At 37.3% G+C, this 20,035-nt stretch overlaps 2 protein-coding genes across 2 annotated transcripts; one reads left to right on the top strand and one right to left on the bottom strand.

Moving 5' to 3' along the window:
* Window positions 1-7,444: 7,444 nt before the first annotated feature.
* LOC130045765 (olfactory receptor 5T3-like) lies at window positions 7,445-8,419 on the top strand. The gene has a single exon (XM_056138606.1). The coding sequence runs from the start codon at window positions 7,451-7,453 to the stop codon at window positions 8,417-8,419; it is 969 nt and encodes a 322-aa protein (XP_055994581.1). The 5' UTR covers window positions 7,445-7,450.
* A 3,799-nt stretch (window positions 8,420-12,218) lies between these two features.
* LOC130042130 (olfactory receptor 1094-like) lies at window positions 12,219-19,832 on the bottom strand. The gene is made up of 3 exons (XM_056134478.1): window positions 18,878-19,832; window positions 13,949-14,049; window positions 12,219-12,284 (listed from the first exon to the last, which is right to left on the bottom strand). Exons 1-3 carry the CDS (start codon window positions 19,830-19,832, stop codon window positions 12,219-12,221), a joined length of 1,122 nt encoding a protein of 373 aa, XP_055990453.1.
* Window positions 19,833-20,035: the final 203 nt, after the last annotated feature.

The following is a 20,035-nucleotide window of genomic DNA, read 5'->3' on the forward strand; positions in this document are numbered from 1 at the left end:
ACATCTAGAATAATGTCCTAAAAATTAAAACAATGAGAATTAGAATAAAAATGTATAAAAATAAGTTGAATTTTAATGCTATTTACTATGTTCAAACTGAAACATATTAAAACTGTATTTGTTAAGCTTATTGCTGTTGTCAATGTTGTGTGATTTGATTTTAACTCACCCTAACTAAAAATTATATCTTTAGCATTTTGTGGATTGACACATCCTCATATCGTTTATAGCAAGTTCTCAAGTTCAGTTGAAAGCTGCTTCTCCTTTCTAGATCCTATGACATAGATCTAAAATGCTACTCATCTCCTTTTTTTCTGTCTTCAAACACACTAAGAAATCTTCAGACTTATAGAAATACCTTTATCACTAGCTCGAAGTCATAGATTTCCACTGAAGCCCTGATGCCTGTTGACCCATCACTTCCTATTCTCCCTGCTTGATTTCTTGCCCTCTCTGTCCTTCTCTTTAAACACTGGGATAAAGGGTGATCCATACATCTCCTTTACTACAATACATTTCCAAAAAGCGTACTAAATCTCCTTTGGATATTGAGCTATTTTGTGTGTGTGTGTTTGTGTGTGTTTGCGTGTGTGTGTGTAGGAGGGCGGGGGGTGATGGTGAAATAAAGCTTTTTTTTTTTTGCTTTTTGGGTCACGCCTGGTGCTGCACAGGGGTTACTCCTGGCTCTGCACTCAGGAGTTACTCCTGGCGGAGCTTAGGGGACCATATAGGATGCTGGGAATCAAATCCGGGTCAGCTGTGTGCAAGGCAAACTCCCTACCCGCTGTGCTATCTCTCCAGCCCCTGAAATAAAAGTTATTTTATATTTCAAATGTAACTTAGAAAAAGCTCTCTCCAAAATTGCCTTACAAGCGATCAACATGGCTGACCCGAGTTCGATTCCTCCGCCCCTCTCGGAGAGCCTGGCAAGCTACCGAGAGTATCTCGCCCGCCCGGCAGAGCCTGGCAAGCTACCTATGACGTATTCCATATGCCAAACACAGTAACGACAAGTCTCATGATGGAGACATTACTGGGCCCGCTCGAGCAAATCGATGAACAATGGGAGTACCGTGACCGTGACATTGTATCAAAAGTTAAATCTTAAGGCCAGGTAACAACTCATAGTTCAGGAGCGCATATGTAGTTTTATTCCAGACATCGAATGCTTCTCCTCGACCCTGTATAGTTATTGTGGTCCCTGCACCACCTGGTGTGCCAGCTCAAAACCATCAGGCCCGTGACACAGGGCCACTTATTGATGGGAAAGTTTCCCAGGATTTTGCCAAGCATTGCTGAGTAAGCCACATACCCCTCCTCAAGAAATTAAAATAAAATGTGTGTGATCAAACTTTTGAGGGGCTCTATGGTATTTCACATCTTTAGCCTCATGTCATTTTACCTATGCTTCGCTTTCTGAAAATTTTAACTTTGTGTTAAATCCTCAAATTCGATTATGTGAGTATTCCCACTCTTGTTTTCAGAACTGTCTCTCGAAATTGTTCTTTACTTATTTTTGCTTTGTTTTATTTTGTTCGCTTTCTCATGTATGTTGCACACTTGGAGTGTCAATTTCAACAAATACACTGTTAGAACTTAACTGGGGTTACTGTGACTCTATAGATCAGTTTAGAGTTACACTCATTTAATAGATCAGTTTTTCACTGTGGCATTCTATGAGTACTCTTTTATTTTCCATTTATATTCACATGCAATTGCCAATGACCCTTGTATATTAACATATAATATGTGTGTAGATCCTTGTCCCTCAGGTATTTTGTATAATTTCCTCACATTACTTGTGTAGTTACTCATATATGTATCTTGAGTGGATACTTATTTTATAGATTGGTGTGGGATCTCTAAGAGAAGACAGGTCCTTTACAACTCAAACTGTTTGACTTTGTCGTTGCCTTGTGTCTATTATAATAGTACATTACACAGAATATCACTGATATCTGTAAACATCCCATCTTTCCTGTCAATAATGCTTATGCCTGTATAAATAGTTTATGTCACCTATTAAAACATTAATGAGCTGAATTCTATTTCTCATACAGATTATAAGTATGCTATGTAAAACTTTCAAAAACATGGTAAATTTTATTAAATATATATTCTGCTGTCGATTATGCTTTTTTAAAAAAATCATATACAAGATAATAAAATTTTCAGGGATATTGGTATGTCATATACCCAGGAAAAGAAGGAGGACTCCTGATAATTTAAGTCATCCATTTAATAATATTTAGCTATTTATTATTAGACCTAGGAATCAGTCTGAAGTTATCATATATTTTTTTCCACCAAGGGATCATTTTTGACTAAGGACCAAAGTGCATTCATATAATTCTTTGCATCATGTAGATCATTAACCAGATTATTGACTTGTTAAGTCTAAAAAAAAATCCCCATTTATTATGTCCAAGAAATGAACTAGTATGTTTCCTCTTGGGGCCATGTTGTGATCTTTAAAGAATTCAAGAAGATAATATAAATCCAACAGCATAATCTTTTTAGTATACCGCAATTAAGTGAGCAGTTTATTTTCACAGGTAAGAGAAAATATTTTTCATACTCAATAAAATATTTAACAAACAAATTTTTGTTTTTTAAAAATAAAGAATTTATTATATATACGTAAATGTTCTCATGGTTGTATTAAGATCTCATCAGATAACTTTGAGGAAACACAGCAAAGAAGTTAAGTGAACCCAGCATATTTTTATCAAAAGAACTATCAATTAGAACTTTGTTTTATCTTATATATTTATAAAATGTAAAGTAAAAGTAAAGTAAAGGCCCTCCCGTTGATCATCGATTTGCTCGAGCGGGCCCAGTAACGTCTCCATTGGAGACTTTGTTGTTACTGTGTCTGGCATATCGATTATAAAATGTAATACTTAGAAAGAAGGGCAGTAAATTTAAAAATTAAATTTAAAGCTTAAGATAAAGTAGAAAAAAGTGAAAACCAGATCATTGTGATACAACAGTTTACAATTATAAATTCTTATGAAAAATTTATTTGCAGTTAAATATTAAGTCATTGGCAACTTTAATTTATTATTTTGACTTAAAATTTTACTTGTGCTTGGTAGTTAAAAATGATTTTTAATGTAAATGCATCTGAATTTTTTCTAGATTATGACATTTTTATAATTTCAACATGTCAAAATTTAGTTATTATGTTCAGAATAAAAATAGTGTTGGGAGGCTGGAGTGGGAATACAGTGGGTAGGGCATTTTCTTTGCGTGTTCCTGATATGTGTTCGATTTTTGGCATCCCACATGATTCCCGAGCAACCTCAGAAGTAATTCCTGAGTCAAGAGTCAGGAATAACCACTGAGCACCCCCAGGTGTGGCTCACAAACAAATAAATATGAAGTACTGCTCAATAGGAGTCACATAAACCATTGATTGTACCTTTTTTCTCTTAAACACTGGATGATGACCATAAATGTATGGCTCTCTCAGTTCTTCCCTCTCCACGAAGATGCTAAATTATTTTTACTCAATAACAATGATAGTTTTCCGATAATCCACTCCCAATGATCTGTAGTAATTTGATTCCGTTTTCTTTCTTTAACAACTTAGTGTCTGTGATACTGTTCTCATAGATACCTGAATCTTTAAGATTTTGTCATATGAATTGAGAAACTTTTATCTTTCAGATTGATTCTTAATCTTTCAGATGGTTAAAAATTCAGGATCTATCAAATGTCCAATAAAATAAACATAAACACACCACTTCTGCTTTTCATAAATAACAGTTTACAAAAGAGGAGTATGGACATAAACTTCATAATTTTTCTTTGTTATGAGACCAGTTCCCTATGATATAGTAGCTATACACTTAATGAATTTGATCTGAAAAAAAAGCACATCTTTATTCATAGATCACCTGAGAATTGCAGGAAAGATGCATTACATCAAGATTCATTAGGAATTATATTGATAAGAAAAGGAGAGCATGTAGTAATTTTGCTGAATTACCTACAGGTTGACTAAAGAGATAGATTTTATTTTAAAATTTTTATGTTACAGAATATTAAGATTCAAGAGATTTATCCCAAAATTTTTTTGAGTCATTAATTGCTTACCCACTGTACTATTCTGTACTATCAAGTCCAACTCCTCTGTCCTTCTTATAGACTTAATTTCTGTTTTATTCTTGACTCTATTCAGTAAGTTTTTGAACATAATCCAAGAACAAGACATGGAAGAGAGAAGGAGAAAGGGATAATGGGTGAAAAAAAACAGAACAAAATTATTAAACAAGGCCTTGGTGATAATACAGAAGTTTAGCAGACGCAAGGCAAAAACAAAGCAGAACAAAACCACCAGGCAAATGATGAGGAATCTACACCTCTATTTTCACAGAAATCATTACAAAGCTTCATGATCTACTGCTCTGCCTGCGCTTCCAGAACTGACCCTTAGACACAGAGCCAGGAGTAAACTGTGAGCACAGACACGTGTGTCACCCAAAATTAAATAGAAATATATTTTGGTGATATCCCTCACATGCAGCTATGTACTTTTATGCTACAAACTTATATCTTTATGAACAAATATATTAATATTACAATTAAAATTTGTCATTCTATTTTTATATTTGTATTCTTATGAGTAAAAAGTGAATTATCTGAATTAATACAGATCAGATATTGTTAGATAAAATAATGTTTCCATTTTTATATTAGAATAGTTATACTTTATTATGAATTATACATATTGATCTTAAATATTTACTTGAAAATTTTCCAAAATTCAAATTAGCATTATGTCACTATGACAAAGCTCTTTTTCTGAAGGGTAAGGATTTGAGGTCTGGAGCAATAGCAAAGTGCAGTAGGGAATTTGGCTGGGACGCAGCCAACCCAGCCAACCCAGGTTCAATTCCTCTTCCCCGCTTGGAGAGCCCAGCAAGCTATGGGGAGTATCCCGCCCACATGGCATCATTAGGAATTATATTGATGAGAAAAGGAGAGCATGCGGTGATTTTGCTGAATTACCTACAGGTTAACTAAAAAGATAGATTTTATTTTAAAATTGTTATGTTATAGAATATTAAAAGACACAGCACAGCAGGTAGGACGTTTGCCTTGCACGTAGCCGACATAGCCAATCTGGCAAACCTGGCAAGCTACCCATGATGTATTCAATACACCAAACACAGTAACAAGTGTCACAATGGAGACGTTACTGGGCCGACTAGAGCAAATTGATGAACAACGGGAGGAGAGTGACAGTGAAGAATTTGAGCCACACATGGCTGTACTTAAGCCTTACTCCTGGCTCTGAGCTCAAGCCTTCTGTTTCGTGGACGATGGGTGGTCCCATGACCTGAGTCAGCCACATTCCAGATAAGCACTTGTATTATGTCTCTTGCCTTTGATGAACGTCTTTATTTTGTACATGAAAAAAACTCTTTTATGGAGCTTTTTATCATTTCTGTTAAAATAGCAATGGAGGTTTCTCATCTTTTGAGAGCTATTTGTTTTTATTTAGGGGCCCACACTTAACTGTGTTCAGAGATTATTTCTGATTGTGCTTGGAGGACCATATAGGATGCCAGGGTTGATTAAATTTGTGTTGGCTGGATGCAACAAAAGCACCTTACTCATGGTTCTAATTCTCCAGCCGTAAAGCACACAGCTTTCTTAAGTGATAAGTATTTTCTAGGTTAAAAAAATCACACCATATTTCACACCATTTATAAATCTTTCAATAACTTGAGATTTGTTTGGAAACACTTATCTCTTTAACACATATCTATACATTTACTTTTCGTTTCCTTTTGTGTCTTTTCATTTTTTCATAGTTTAACTAACATGATGACAATAGCATCAGTGTTTTTTTATTTTAATGGGCAGTTACTTCACCCTTTTTCCTATAATCTACTATAAATAAAATGTAGTTTGAGGATCTAAGAGGATAATAAAGAAAAATACTTCAAAGAAATCAAACACAACCTGTACTTATTCACAGACACAGTGATTTTATATTTTCAGAAATAACTCCTACATATAATTTTGTTATTAATTAGCAGATCTGGGTAGGGCATTTGCCTTGCAAGCGGCCAACATGGCCGACCCGAATTTGATTCCTCTGCCCCTCTCGGAGAGCCCGGCAAGCTACCGAGAGTATCTCGCCCGCATGGCAGAACCTGACAAGCTCCCCGTGACGTATTCGATATGCCAGACACAGTAACAAGAGTAACAATTAGCAGATCATGTGCATTTCACAGTTGTTTTATAAACTCCATAAATAACTATAATCCCAGAAAAATGAGCATTTCTTATACATTCTGGAATCGAGATAAAATATGTTCAAAGAAATTTGGCAAAATACTAACAATGGTAATGAGAAATATCTTACATTATGATTATAAAATAAAAGAAAAATAGTAACAGCTCAATATGATGCGGTGGCATGAAAGTGGAGAACTTGTATGACCTGTTTTGAAAAAAAAAAATGACAAGCAACAAACAAAACGAAAACCTAAAACCATCCATGAGTTTGCTGAAATTTTCTGGATGTACATAAAGAATAAAAAAAATCATCTTGCATTTGAACTGGTTTTTGTTACAGTGTGCTGACAAGGGTTATTTCTCTCCAGGACACTCTGCTATTCTTTTCACCACAACCCTACGATGGAAGTCACTGGAACGGGATAATTGGAGGGAAAAGGATTTACAGTGTTATTGAAAGAGTATGTGTGACATCATTTTAAAATGTCGTCATCACTTGTTACAATTCTGTGACAAGTTGAATGTGAGATGAACTAACCGTGTTTTCTAAATATTTGCATCACTTTATAATTGAATGATTTGCATTGTTTCTTATATAAATGTGCTCTATGATTGGACCAGAAGTACTTATGCTCATTTATGTAATTATGGATCTTTAGACACTCCTAATATTGTGTAAAGTCTCGAACTAGTACTCAGGAACACATTCTATATTCTAACAATTTTAATTTGAAATATTGCTCTTTGTCATATAACTTTACCCAATGTTTGGACCAGAAGTACTTATGCTCATTTAAACAAATAAGGATATTTAGACTCACAATATTGTGTAAAATCTGGAACTAGTCAGGCGCATAATATGCATTCTAACAATTTTATAATGAAATATTGTTACTTGTCTTTGCCCTTGTAATTAGTAAAGTGATGGAAAATACGGGTGGGGAGTAAAAGAGGAATTAAATTGAAAAAGTAACCAATTAAACTGACAGAATTTTTACATGGCAAATTCAGTCCCCAAATGAACAAAATAAGTTCTATTTATGAAACTAGTAAATGCATCCTACTGATTCCAATCTCATCATAACAGCATAAACTATCTCTACAGAGGAAAGTACTACATCCTTCTCAGAGACTACCTTGAGGAGAAAGTAAATTATCAGAATTCCTCTTCTGGAAACAGTAAATTAAATCTGAAATGTCAGAGTTACCATCAGATTTAGATTTATCTAGGATTCAATTCAAAAATGGGACTGAAGTTTCGGTATTTATATTAACAGGCTTTACAGATGATTTTGTGATGCAGGTCTTGCTGTTTTTCCTTTTTCTTGCAATCTATCTCTTCACTCTGATAGGAAATTTTGGTCTGGTTGTGTTAGTCATTGGAGACGCTAGACTCCACAACCCCATGTATTATTTTCTGAGCGTTTTGTCAGTTTTGGATGCCTGCTATTCCACAGTCGTCACTCCCAAAATGTTGGTCAATTTCTTGTCAGAGAATAAAACCATTTCCTTTCTTGGGTGCGCAACACAGATGCTTCTGTTTGTTGGTTTGGGAACCACAGAATGCTTTCTCTTGGCAGCAATGGCATATGACCGCTATGTGGCCATCTACAACCCTCTCCTGTATACAGTGAGCATGTCACCCAGGGTCTATGTGTCACTCATCGTTGCTTCCTATATTGGCGGCATCCTGCATGCTTCTATACAAACAGCTGCCACATTTAGCCTATCCTACTGTGCATCCAATGAAATCAGACACGTTTTTTGTGACATCCCTCCACTCCTTGCTATTTCCTGCTCCGATACTTACATCAACCAGCTTTTACTGTTGTACCTTTTGGGAGCTATTGAGGTAGTGACCATCTTGATTGTTCTAATATCCTATGCTTTCATCTTGTTGGCGATTCTGAGGATGCGTTCTCCTGAAGGGAGACGGAAGGTCTATTCGACTTATGGCTCTCACCTGACTGGAGTGTCAATATACCATGGGACCATTCTCTTCACGTATGTTAGACCAGGGTCAGGCAATGCTTCTGTTCATGACATGGTAGTGTCAGTATTTTATACCATCGTGATCCCTATGCTGAATCCCATTATCTATAGTTACAGAAATAAAGATGTAAAAGAAGCCATTAAAAAACTGGTGAGAGATATTGGTTTGTAAGTAATATGTATATTTAACATCACATTAAACCGCTAATATTGTTGGATATCAGCTTGTATCTACATATCAGAAAAGAAGACAAGGAAATGTTTTGGTTTAAGTTCAAAGCTTATACATACTATAATTTTTTAATAGATCTCTAATCTACCAGGAATGCACTGTCACTGTCACTGTCCTCCTGTTGTTCATCGATTTGCTGGAGCAGACTCAGTAACGTCTCCATTACTGTGTTTGGCATACCGAATATGTCACGGGTAGCTTGCCAGGCTTTGCCAAAAGGGTGAGATACTCTCGGTAGCTTGCTGGGCTCTCTAAGAGGGACAGAGGAACCGAACCTGGGTCAGCCAGGTGCAAGGCAAATGCCCTACCCACTATGCTCCAGCCCACCAGGAATGTAACATTTTATAAATACAGTTAATTTATATCATTAATTGACTATTCAAGCTAATGCATATTAAAATTTCATTTATGTAAATGTATTTCTGTCAATATTGTGTGATTTAATTTTTACCCACTTTTAGGTATAAAATATGTCTTTAGAATTTTGTGGCTGGATGGGTTTTCACATAGTTTATAGCAAGTGCACAAGATTAAATTCCTTTCTCATTTGAACATCCCTATGAGGAACCTCTCAGATGTTTGTTCTATTTAATTTTCCTTTCATGTCTTCTCAATGCAATAAGGTCCGCATAGTCTTGTAGCTGGCACTGAAAGTGTTTGAAATGTTTAAAAATTTAAAATCAAAGTGATGATGATTTAGCCATTATTCTATTTATTGTTGTTCTAAATTTTCCAAAGTTCATGGATTGGTCTAGTTATTATTAACTTTTTTCTGACTTTTATTTATTGTTGTTTCCTTTGTGCCACAGCTGGCTTTGTTTAGGGCTTACTCTTCACTCTATGCTCAAGGATCACTCTTTGCAGTGCTCAGGGGAACTGTATGTGGTGCCAGAGATTAAATATAGTTTGAGAGCACTCAGAGCAAGCACACTACCTACTCTACTAACTCCCCACTCATCTCATTGTTTCTAAATATACATATCTTAGAAATCTTGATCATGTTCCAAGATCAATGTCACCTTTTTAGCATCCATATAAGAATTTCCTAACTGAGGAGATTCTAGTCAAAGCAAATGTTGTACTTTTGCTTATCTATTTGTTACCCTTTCAAATTAAAAATTGCAGTTGTTCTTTGGGCAAACGAAAATTAAGCACTAAAAATAAGGATATATTCAATTTTACCTGAAATCTAAACTTCATAATGAAGTTAATAAGATATACAAGAATTAATGTCGAGAGTCACAGAGAGGGTACAAGAGTTAAGGTGCTCAGGTTCAACCCAGGTTCAACCCCTGAGACTAGATATGGGTCCCTGAACACTATGAGGATTGGTCTCTGAGTAGAGAGCCAGGAGTAAGCACTGAATATTACCAGATGTGTGTCAAAGCAACAAATAAATGTGATGTAAAATTAATCTGTATTAACATTTAATTTATAGCTTTTGTCTAGAAAAATAAAAACAGGTTGAAAGAATAATCAGTGCCTCATCAGTGCTTTTTGTTTAGGTCAAAATGGAAATATGGTACATTTAACCCTCAAATGGGTGATTACTTTATATATCCTCCAGTATACTAAGTTTGCATAACATGAATAAGGATATAAACTGTATTTTTTTGTCTTTACAGTTGTAAGTGTAGGCTATAACACGTTACCTGGGATGTCTGGTTTACTAGAAAAGTGTGCCTTGAATAAATAGTGTCATTTAGAGTAAATGAGAGCAGCAATGATTATGTACAAGACTTTTAGTACTAATCATACAACAATACTAATTATACAACAAATGTATTATGCATATGTGTTTATGTAGTGCAGCTAAGATAAAACATAAATAACTGGTTCCTTTGAAGATGGGAATCAACTAAAAGAAAAAGAAGTAGATAGAATAAGGTCTAATCAGGATATTTCTCTCTGGAATTCATGACTTAAGTCATGGTCAACAAGACCTAATTCACAATCAACAAGAATTGATCAGTTATAAATTATATAGCTTACATTCATATATGAACATATGCATAATAAGTACATATAAACATACATGTGTTGTATATTTATGTATATATACATATATATGCAAGTACTAAGGACAATACTATTGAAGTTAGCGCTGAAAGTTTGCGTTAAAATTACAAAATCTTGCATATAATAAATTTTATAATATCTTGAGACTTAAGAACTGGCAATAAAGACTAACTTGGTCTGAAGTACTGAGAAATGCAGCAGGAGCTATAGGACAGTGGGTAGGGTGTTTGTCTTGCACGCAGCCAACATGGCCGACCCGAGTTCGATTCCTCCGCTCCTCTCGGAGAGCCCGGCAAGCTACTGAGAGTATCTCGCTCGCACGGCAGAGCCTGGCAAGCTCCCCATGACATATTCGATATGCCAGACACAGTAACAACAAAGTCTCCAATGGAGACGTTACTGGGCCTGCTCAAACAAATCAATGAACAACGGGAGGACTGTGACCTTGACTTCAGACCAAGATGAAATTACATTCGTGAAATTCAACAGAATACAAATAGCAATGAGCAATGCAAAATGAAGTTTTCTTTTGCGAGTGGGGGTCTAGGTCACACCCAGAAATACTCAAAACTTACCCCTGACTTTGTGCCCAGGATCAGTCCTGTTGGGCCCCATAGGAACATCTGGGTGCTGGGGATTGATCTGGGTCAACTGTGTACCAGACAAATGCCTTACCTGCTGTACTATATCTCCAACCACAAAATAAATATTCTATTAATGAGCTTCACATTTTTATTATGTCAATATATTAGTGGGAAATATGTGGATAATAAAAAGAAAACTTAATGTGTCCTTAAAAATAAAAAAAGCTAAAAAATTAGAAACACTGTAGCACTGTCCTCCCATTGTTCATCGATTCATTCAAGCAGGCACCAGTAACATCTCCGTTGTGAGACTTGTTGTTACTGTTTTTGGTATATAGAATATAGAATACTTCACAGGGAGCTTGCCAGGCTTTACCACGAAGGTGTGTTACTGTCAATAGCCTGCCAGGCTCTCTGAGGGGAGGAGGAATTGAACCTGGGTCGGTCACGTGTAAGGCAAATGCCCTACCCAATGTGCTATTGCTACAGCCCGTCCCAACTGTACATTTTGAAAAATAAAAACTGGGAGACCATATGAGGTGCCAGGAGTTGAACCTGGGTCTCTCAGTGCCACCAGGAGTGATTTCTGCATGCAGAACCAGAAGTAACCCCTGAACATAGCTGGGTGTGACCCCAAAACCAAAACCAAACAAAATTTTAAAAAATAAAATGTTTTACATTTTCTTACCTAAATATCTTAAAGGATAGTTTAAATTATACGCAGTAATATATTCAGCAGCAATATTTTTAATCATTTAAACATTTTTAATCAAAATCAGAGTTGAAATAATTTATCGCATAAATTAAAGCACATAATCTGTCAAATAGCATTGATTTCACTGGATAAATTTTTCTTTAAATTTTTATATCACCCCTTTCCTTCCCTCTGAAGTTGTTGTAATGATGGGGTTCAGACATGCCTCATGCTGCAAGCTTTTTTTTATTCGGTTCACCAAAGGTGCATGTACCCTTTGTATTCTTTGTCTGCGACACACTCATTACTTGAGGTACCTGCATCTATTTGACTAAAATAGGACCAGAAATTGGTTGTGATATTGGGGAACACAGAGAACAGAGATTTGGGAAAACTTGAATTACAAAGCTGCGTGGATTATACTTCTCACATATAGGAAGCGTCAGGACTCAAACTCACTTCTTTCATCTAAAGATGCATTGCCTACTACTAAAGCATCTCCTGGTTTCTACAAAAGCATTTTTAAAGAGTAAAGGTTATTAGAAACCTAGAATCTTGTTCAATGAACAGTTATCATAATGGAAACATTCTGAGAGGGCAATCAAATGTGTAGCAATTTGGAGAGGATTCCAACGTGGAGGAAAAAAATGTGGAAATACTGTATGTGTGTGATAGGGGATTGCAATGATATATTGCAATAAAAAATGAATTTGTATTCTTGATATTTCACAATCACAAATCACAATCACAAATCATCCTGTTATCCGTCGATTGCCTCGAGCAGGACCCAGTAACGTCTCTTCCATCCTAGCATGAGATTATATTCAAGGCTCTTTAGGAGAATGAGACCCATCATTGTTACTGGTATTTGGCATATTGGGTACGCCATGGGGAGTTTGCCAGACTCTGCCGTGTGGGCAGGCTACATTCGATAGCCTGCCAGTTTGTCCAAAGTAGGAATGAGATAATAAGATGTCATAGTAAGATGTCGCGGCTGCGTGGTTCCGGGAGCTGGTTTTTATAGTTTCTGAGTCTTGGCCGCTGATGGGATTACACGGCGCCAGGGGGCCAGTTGGTGGGTGTGACCCCCGCCTACTGGAATTTGGAGGATCTGGGTGGAGGATGCTCGGCCCCAATCCGAGTAGGCTTGGAGATCTCGGCCCCGGAACCCGCGTGGCTTTTTCCCTCTGCCAGTACCTTCCTGTGTGTGGAGAGTGGTCTCAGCATGATTGTGGCTGGTCCTAGAGGTCTTTGGCTGCCAGAGCCCTGGTCGGGGCAGGGAGGAAAGGTCAACCCTCTCCCCTCCAAGGGGTCCTGGCGAGCGAGGACAATCAGGCACAGGGGCAGGAGACTTCATTAAAATTTCATTAAAATTAAATATTTTACATTAAGGAAATAGCCTTAGGATTTAATTTATGTTCTAAGGAAATAGAGCCCTTGGGATTCTCATCTTATGAAAGGAACCCATATACTCATATAGTAATACATGATGATAAAATAAAGAAAGAAGGAAGGAAAAACTGCAAGTCTATAAAATTACCTTTAAATGTCAGTGTTCCTTGATTGAAAATGATATTTGCTGAAGACAGAAAGAATCATGGACCAAGCAGAGATTTTTTTTCTGCACTTTGCTTCTTGATGTGGGCACTGAGGAATGTTTGCACTTGCCATCACTGTCACTGTCACTGTCCTCCTGTTGTTCATCGATTTGCTCGAGCGGGCCCAGTAACGTCTGCATTGGAGACTTTATTGTTACTGTGTTTGGCATAGCGAATACACCACGGGGAGCTTGCCAGGCTTTGCCGTGAGGGTGAGATACTCTTGGTAGGTTGCTGGGATCTCCGAGAGGGGCGGAGGAATTGAACTTGGGTCGGCCATGTTGGCTGCATGTAAGGCAAATGCCCTACCTCTGTGCTATAGCTCCAGCCCTAGTTGCCATCACATAAGGGAAGAAGTCAAGGGAAAACACACCCAGTGCTAAGTCTGAAGTGGGTCATCAGGGAAAACCCTAAAGTTGGTGTTGGATCACTATGAATAGAAACCAATCTGCCAATCAGTTGTAAATGAGTTGCTAAAAGTTACATGATTTTGCCATTCTTGAATTTAAGTCAAGTCATACATTCTAATATACAGTCTCTGTAGTTGATGAGGAAATCATTAATGCTGTAATACCCAAACTGTATACCAAAATGTAAAGAACTGCATCCTCCAAAAATCAGCATTCTGAAGGCACCATAAGTTGGGATGCATGTTCTGCACTTCTATGTTCATTGCTGCACTGTTCATAATAGTCAAAGTCTGGAAAAAACCCAAGTCCCCAAGAACAGATGGCAGTTAAAAAAAACTTTGGTACATCTATACAATGGAGTACTATGCAGCTGTTAGAAAAGATAAAGTCGTGAAATTTACATACAAGTGGTGCTACATAGAAAGTATCATGCTAGGTGAAATGAGTCAGAAAGAGGGGGACAGAAATAGAAAGATTGCATTCGTCTGGGGAATAAAAGTAACAAAATAGGAGACTAAAATCCAACAATAGTCTAGATAAGTACCAGGAGGTTCACTCCATGGCTTGAAGGCCAGCTGCACATGCTAGGGCAAAGGGCATCTCAGATAGAGAAGGGAACACCAAGTAAAGGGTGTTGGGAGGATCCTCCCAGGATGGGAGATGCATGCTGATAGTAGACTATAGACCGAACATGATGGCCACTCAATGCCTCTTTTGAAAACCTCAGCAACCAATAAGAGAGAGAGAACAAAAGGGATTGCCCTACCACAGAGGTGGGCTGAGTTTGGGGGGGTGGGAATGGATGGATACTGGGATCATTGGGGGTGGAGAATAGGCACTGGTGGAGGGATGGGTACTCGATCTTTGTATAACTGAAACCCAAGCACAAAAACTTGTAATGTCCACAACTGTATCTCATAGTGTTTCACTAATAAATTTTTTTTTAAAAAGCTGGGATGCATGTGCCTTTTTCCTGGAGATGCTGTGATGTGACTGCTGGCAAAACTTAGAGTTCAAGGGGTAGCCTAGTGCTTTGAGATGACCTTAAAAACTGTTGTCATTTGGGAAACGAGTTCACAAGTCATCTGTGGTTTCATTATTGATTTGGTGGTAGATACTTAGGTCGGTGATATAGTTATGAATTCATTTGTTATTGTAATGATGAGAATTTGTCCCATTTGATTCACATGTATATGAAAGTCAAAACAGCTTATTTTAAATTAAAAGTGAATGTGTATAAATACACATTTATCTATATATGTAAACTTGTCTACATATATATAGCTTATGTAATGTATGTCAATACATGTTCATATATATATATACATACATATATATATATATATATATATATATATATGGAGCGATAACACAGTGGTAGGGCATTTGCCTTGCACACGGCCAGCCCAGCTGACCTGGATTCAATTCCTCCACCCCTCTTGAAAAGCCCAGCAAGCTCCTGAGAGTATCTTGCCTACACAGAAAAGCCTGACAAGTTACCCGTGATGTAGTCGATATGCCAAACACAGTAGCAACAAGTCTCACAATGGAGACATTACTGGGGCTGCTTGCTCAAGTAAATCGATGAACAACAGGAGGACAGTGCTGCAGTGCTACAGTGCTCTCTCTCTCTCTCTCTCTCTCTCTCTATATATATATATATATATATATTCATATAAGATTATTTATGTCAAGACTTTCTCCCCATAACTGAAAATGCCACATATTTCCTGGTATTTGGTGAGAGATTTTTTTGGGGTCATATACTTGAAATTAGATCTTAAGTTTAGTCCTAATTCTTACAATTGGTGGATTTAGGTGTTAATTAATTTAAAATTAAATTTTTATTGTAGTCCTAATAGAATTAGTACCATAAAGCTATTAAGATCAAAAGACAGAAATAGAGAAGACTGTGTGAAGACATAACGAGAAAGATAGCTATCTATAGGTGAAAAGGAGCAACTTCAGAAAATTTAATTATTCTATCAGTTTAAATTTACTTATATAAGTAAGAATGATGAAAAATAAATTGTGCTGTTGAAATAATCATTCTATGCTACTTTGTTGTGTCAGTTCATAACAAAGTATAATCACCATCAGCACATTTTCATAAGTACATACAGGCTTATATGTGTATATATTTATGTGTGCAGAATAGCAGAATGAATTAAGGAGAAGATGGCTGATAGATTTCCCTGAATACATGGAAAGTTCATAGGAGGAAGTATAGCTATGGTATCTTTTTGAACTCTCTCTCTCTCTCTCTCTCTCTCTTCACACACACATGCACACAGAGGCACACATACATACACATAAACTCTTGAATTGTATATGCACATATACAATTTTACACACACACATATGTGTGTATGTGTGTATGTGTGTATGGAGAGAGAGAGAGAGAGAGAAAATTGGGGACCCTGCCAAATAATGCAAAGGTCTTCCTCGTAGATGTGAGCTCTGGAATCAACTTTGGTGGTACTCAGGGGACCATATGAGGTGCCCAGGATCAAATCTGGGTTAGTATCCTGTATGAAAATCACCATAAACCCTGAACCAACTCTCTGGCTGCCTTGTAAATATCATTACCATTTTTTTAGGAACTATTTGGTGATGATCTTTCTTATCACTTCTGTATTGGTGGCTCTTTCAGGGTCAGAGGAATGAGACCCATTGTATTTACCATCATTCGCCAATGTGGTTTGGCTCAAGCCTCAGGCAACCGCAAGTGAATGTGCAAGCTCACAAAGCAGTGCAGAGAAGCGATCAAGGACGACCTCACAGAGAGAAGAGCAGTGCTGGTAGATGCAGCAGTAGCCGGGAAAAGCTTGAGCAAAAGCATTCCTTCACCAACTTCAAGACTAAGATGACTGCCCTCCGACATCCTGATGGATCTATCACATCTTCCAGAAGGGCAATGGAGAAGATTATCTATAACTTCTACTCAGATCTATTCAATAGCCACATCCACCTGCCCGCATACCAAATTCCGTGGGATGGATATGTTGTTACCAACATTCTGAGTAGGATTGGCAGAACACTAGATGAAGGACAACCATGCGAGCAGGCTGGGTTCCGAAAAGGATTCAGCACAATCGACCATATCCACACGATAACCAAGCTCATTGAGGTTTCTCAGGAGTTCAAGATGCCGCTCTGTCTATCGTTCATTAATTTAAAGAAGGCCTTTGATTCTGTTGAGACTGTAGTGGTCATTGAAGCCCTAGCCAAACATGCATTCAAATTCAATACATCAGGATCCTCTGTGAGCTGTATTACGGATTAACTACCATGATCTCATCATTCTACAAGGAAGTGATCATCAATGTCAAGAGAGGGATTTAGCAAGTTGATACCATTTCACTAAAACTCTTCAGTTACACCCTTGAGAACATCATGCAATGACAGGAATGGGAAGGAATGGGAGTGAAGATATATGGTCAACAACTACACCACCTCCACTTTGCTGATGACATCATTCTAATAACAACAAATATTAGTCAGGCAGCACAAATACTGGCAGACTTCCACCATGAGTGTGGAAAGGTCAGACTATAGCTGAATCTAATGAAGACAATGTTTATGAGAAATGGTCTCATTCCTGATGTTCCATTTACTCTCAATGGAACGAGTATCTCCGAATGTAACAGTTATGTGTACCTAGGCAGAGAAGTCAACATGACGAATGACCTGGCACCTGAGTTGCGCAGGAGGAAGAGAGCTGCTTGGAATGCCTTCAATAACGTCAAAAAATAGCTAAGAGGCCAAAGAACCTCCAGCTCCAGGCACATCTATTCGATTCAACTGTTCTTCCTGCATACACCTTAGAGACCTGAGCCCTATGAAAACACGATGAGAATGCCATTTGGGTCTCCCAAAGAGGAATTGAAAGAGCTATGCTTGGAGTATCATGCTTCACTCAAATAAGAGAAAGAATTTGGAGTTCCAACCTCCATCAATGCTCAATAATCAGGGACGCTGCCTCGTTTGCAAAAGTGTCAAAAATCAGATGGGCTGGACACGTAATGAGATTTGGAGGCGACCACTGGACTACAGCCATTACTGACTGGATTCCACGGGACCTCAAAAGATCGCGTGGCCGTCACCTACAAGATTGTCAGACTTCTTCATCAAGACCCTGAACGATTGGTTTGAGACTCTTTATGTTCCCAGAACGAGCAGATGCCACTGGGCTACAGTAGTACACGACAGGGACAAATGGAGACATTACTGGTGCCCGCTCGAGCAAATTGATGAGTAATGGGAGGTCAAGTGATCAAGTGAATTGGTGATGCTGACGAGTCACTCCTTGAGCATTGTTCAAAGGTTGTTCCAGATAGTGCAAAGGAACTATGTGAAATATGGGGATCAAGCTTCCCTCAAGCAGCTTATTGACTTTAGTCCTTATCCCCTGCCAAACATGAAAAATTTTATGTTTTAGGTGTATAATATTGCGTGTGGATATCTACTGATTTAATTTCACTGAAAGTTTAAGTTTGTTCACCAGATTTTTATCCTCTTTTGTCCCGATTTACATCCCATCACCTCCATCCATTTTTCTCTTCACTTTTACTAACTACAAATTGGACTTGGAGTTCAAAAGCTTAGTTTTGTTGTCTTTACTTCATCTGTTTGCTTGTTTTCCTTAAATACCTCAAATGAATAAAATTATATTATGAAATCATATTAATTTTTCTTCTCCTTGGCTTATTTCACTAATTAAGACAATATCTAAATCTTCCCAAATAATTATAAAGTGGAGAATTTTATTTTTTATTTAAAGCTTAAAAATAGTCTGTTTTGTATATATGCCAAACCTTTCTTATCTATCCTCAAACAATGGACTTATTTAGACATCAACTTTTCTACATAGCACTGGTTCTCTTCTCTATCTTCTGCAATTACTGTTTTTCGTCTTTTTGGACCATAGGTACTCTCACAGATGTGATGTAATAGCTAATGCTCTTTATAAAGAAATATTTAAAAAGAATAGACTGATAGAATGAAACACTTTTAAATTTTGCTAACAATGCAATGATCATAGTTCATTTTTAATGTTTAAAGTTAGTATGAAAATTATATTTTATTGATACACAAAATTTTCCCAATGACTCTTTTTGTTGCTTCTTTTACATCTTTGTTCCTTAAACTGTAGATGATGGGATTCAGCATAGGGATCACAATGGTGTAAAATATTGACACTATCATGTCATGTTCCAAAGCATAGCTGGAACTTGGTCTCACATACATGAAGAGTATTGTCCCATGGTATATTGACACTCCAGTGAGGTGAGAACCACATGTAGAAAAGACTTTTCGTCTCCCTTCGGCAGAACGCATCCTCAGAATTGCCACCAGGATGAAAGCATAGGAAATAAGGACAATCAGGATGGTGACTATCTCAATGGATCCCACAAAATAGAAAAGTAGGAGCTGGTTAATGTGAGTATCAGAGCACGAAATAGCGAGGAGTGGAGGGATGTCACAAAAAACATGCTTAATTTCATTGGAAGCACAGAAGGTCAGGCTAAATGTAGCAATTGTATGTACAGAAGCATTTACAATGCCACCAATATACGAGGCAATAATGAGTGGCACATAGACTTTGGGTGACATGCTCACTGTATACAGGAGAGGGTTGTAGATGGCCACATAGCGATCATAAGCCATTGCAGCCAGGAGGAAGCATTCTGTGGACCCAAAGGTAACAAAGAGAAACATCTGTGCTACACAGCCATAATAAGAAATGGCTTTATTCTCTGATAGGAAATTGACCAACATTTTGGGGGTGACAACTGAGGAATAGCAGGCATCCAAAAATGACAGAACACTCAGAAAATAGTACATGGGGTTGTGGAGTCGGGAATCTCCGACGACCAACACAACCAGACCCAAATTTCCTATCAGAGTAAAGAGATAGATTGAGAGAAACAGTAAAAATAGCAAGACTTGCATCATAAAATCATCCGTGAAACCCATTAATATAAACAAAGTGACTTCAGTTCCATTTTGCAGCTGCATTCTCGGTAAATCTACATGTGATGACATTCCTGATATGTCAGTTTTAATTTTGAATTTGGAAATTCTTGACAGTAGGGATAACAACGTTGGATAAATTGACCTGCAAAAAATTGGAAAAATTATTTTATTCAGTTGTGAGCTCTATTTATCAAGTTAAAAATATTGGCAGTATGAGCAGATTTTAAAAGAATTCCCATTCATTTAATGTATACATACTTCCAACTTTAGCA

The sequence above is a fragment of the Sorex fumeus genome, unplaced genomic scaffold (assembly GCF_029834395.1).
Source record: "Sorex fumeus unplaced genomic scaffold, SorFum_2.1 ptg000007l, whole genome shotgun sequence".
NCBI lineage: Eukaryota > Metazoa > Chordata > Mammalia > Eulipotyphla > Soricidae > Sorex > Sorex fumeus.

Bases quoted from the DNA above. Each gene is read 5' to 3' on its own strand.
- LOC130045765 (XM_056138606.1), top strand. From the start codon at position 7,451: ATGTCAGAGTTACCATCAGATTTAGATTTATCTAGGATTCAATTCAAA.
- LOC130042130 (XM_056134478.1), bottom strand. From the start codon at position 19,832: ATGTCATCACATGTAGATTTACCGAGAATGCAGCTGCAAAATGGAACT. The intron at 14,050-18,877 runs GTATCAATAAAA...TGAACAGTGCAG, and splicing joins AGTCATTGGGAAAATTTTGT to CAATGAACATAGAAGTGCAG. The intron at 12,285-13,948 runs GTATTACAGCAT...ATGCTTTTGTAG, and splicing joins CATTTTGGTATACAGTTTGG to AAACCAGGAGATGCTTTAGT.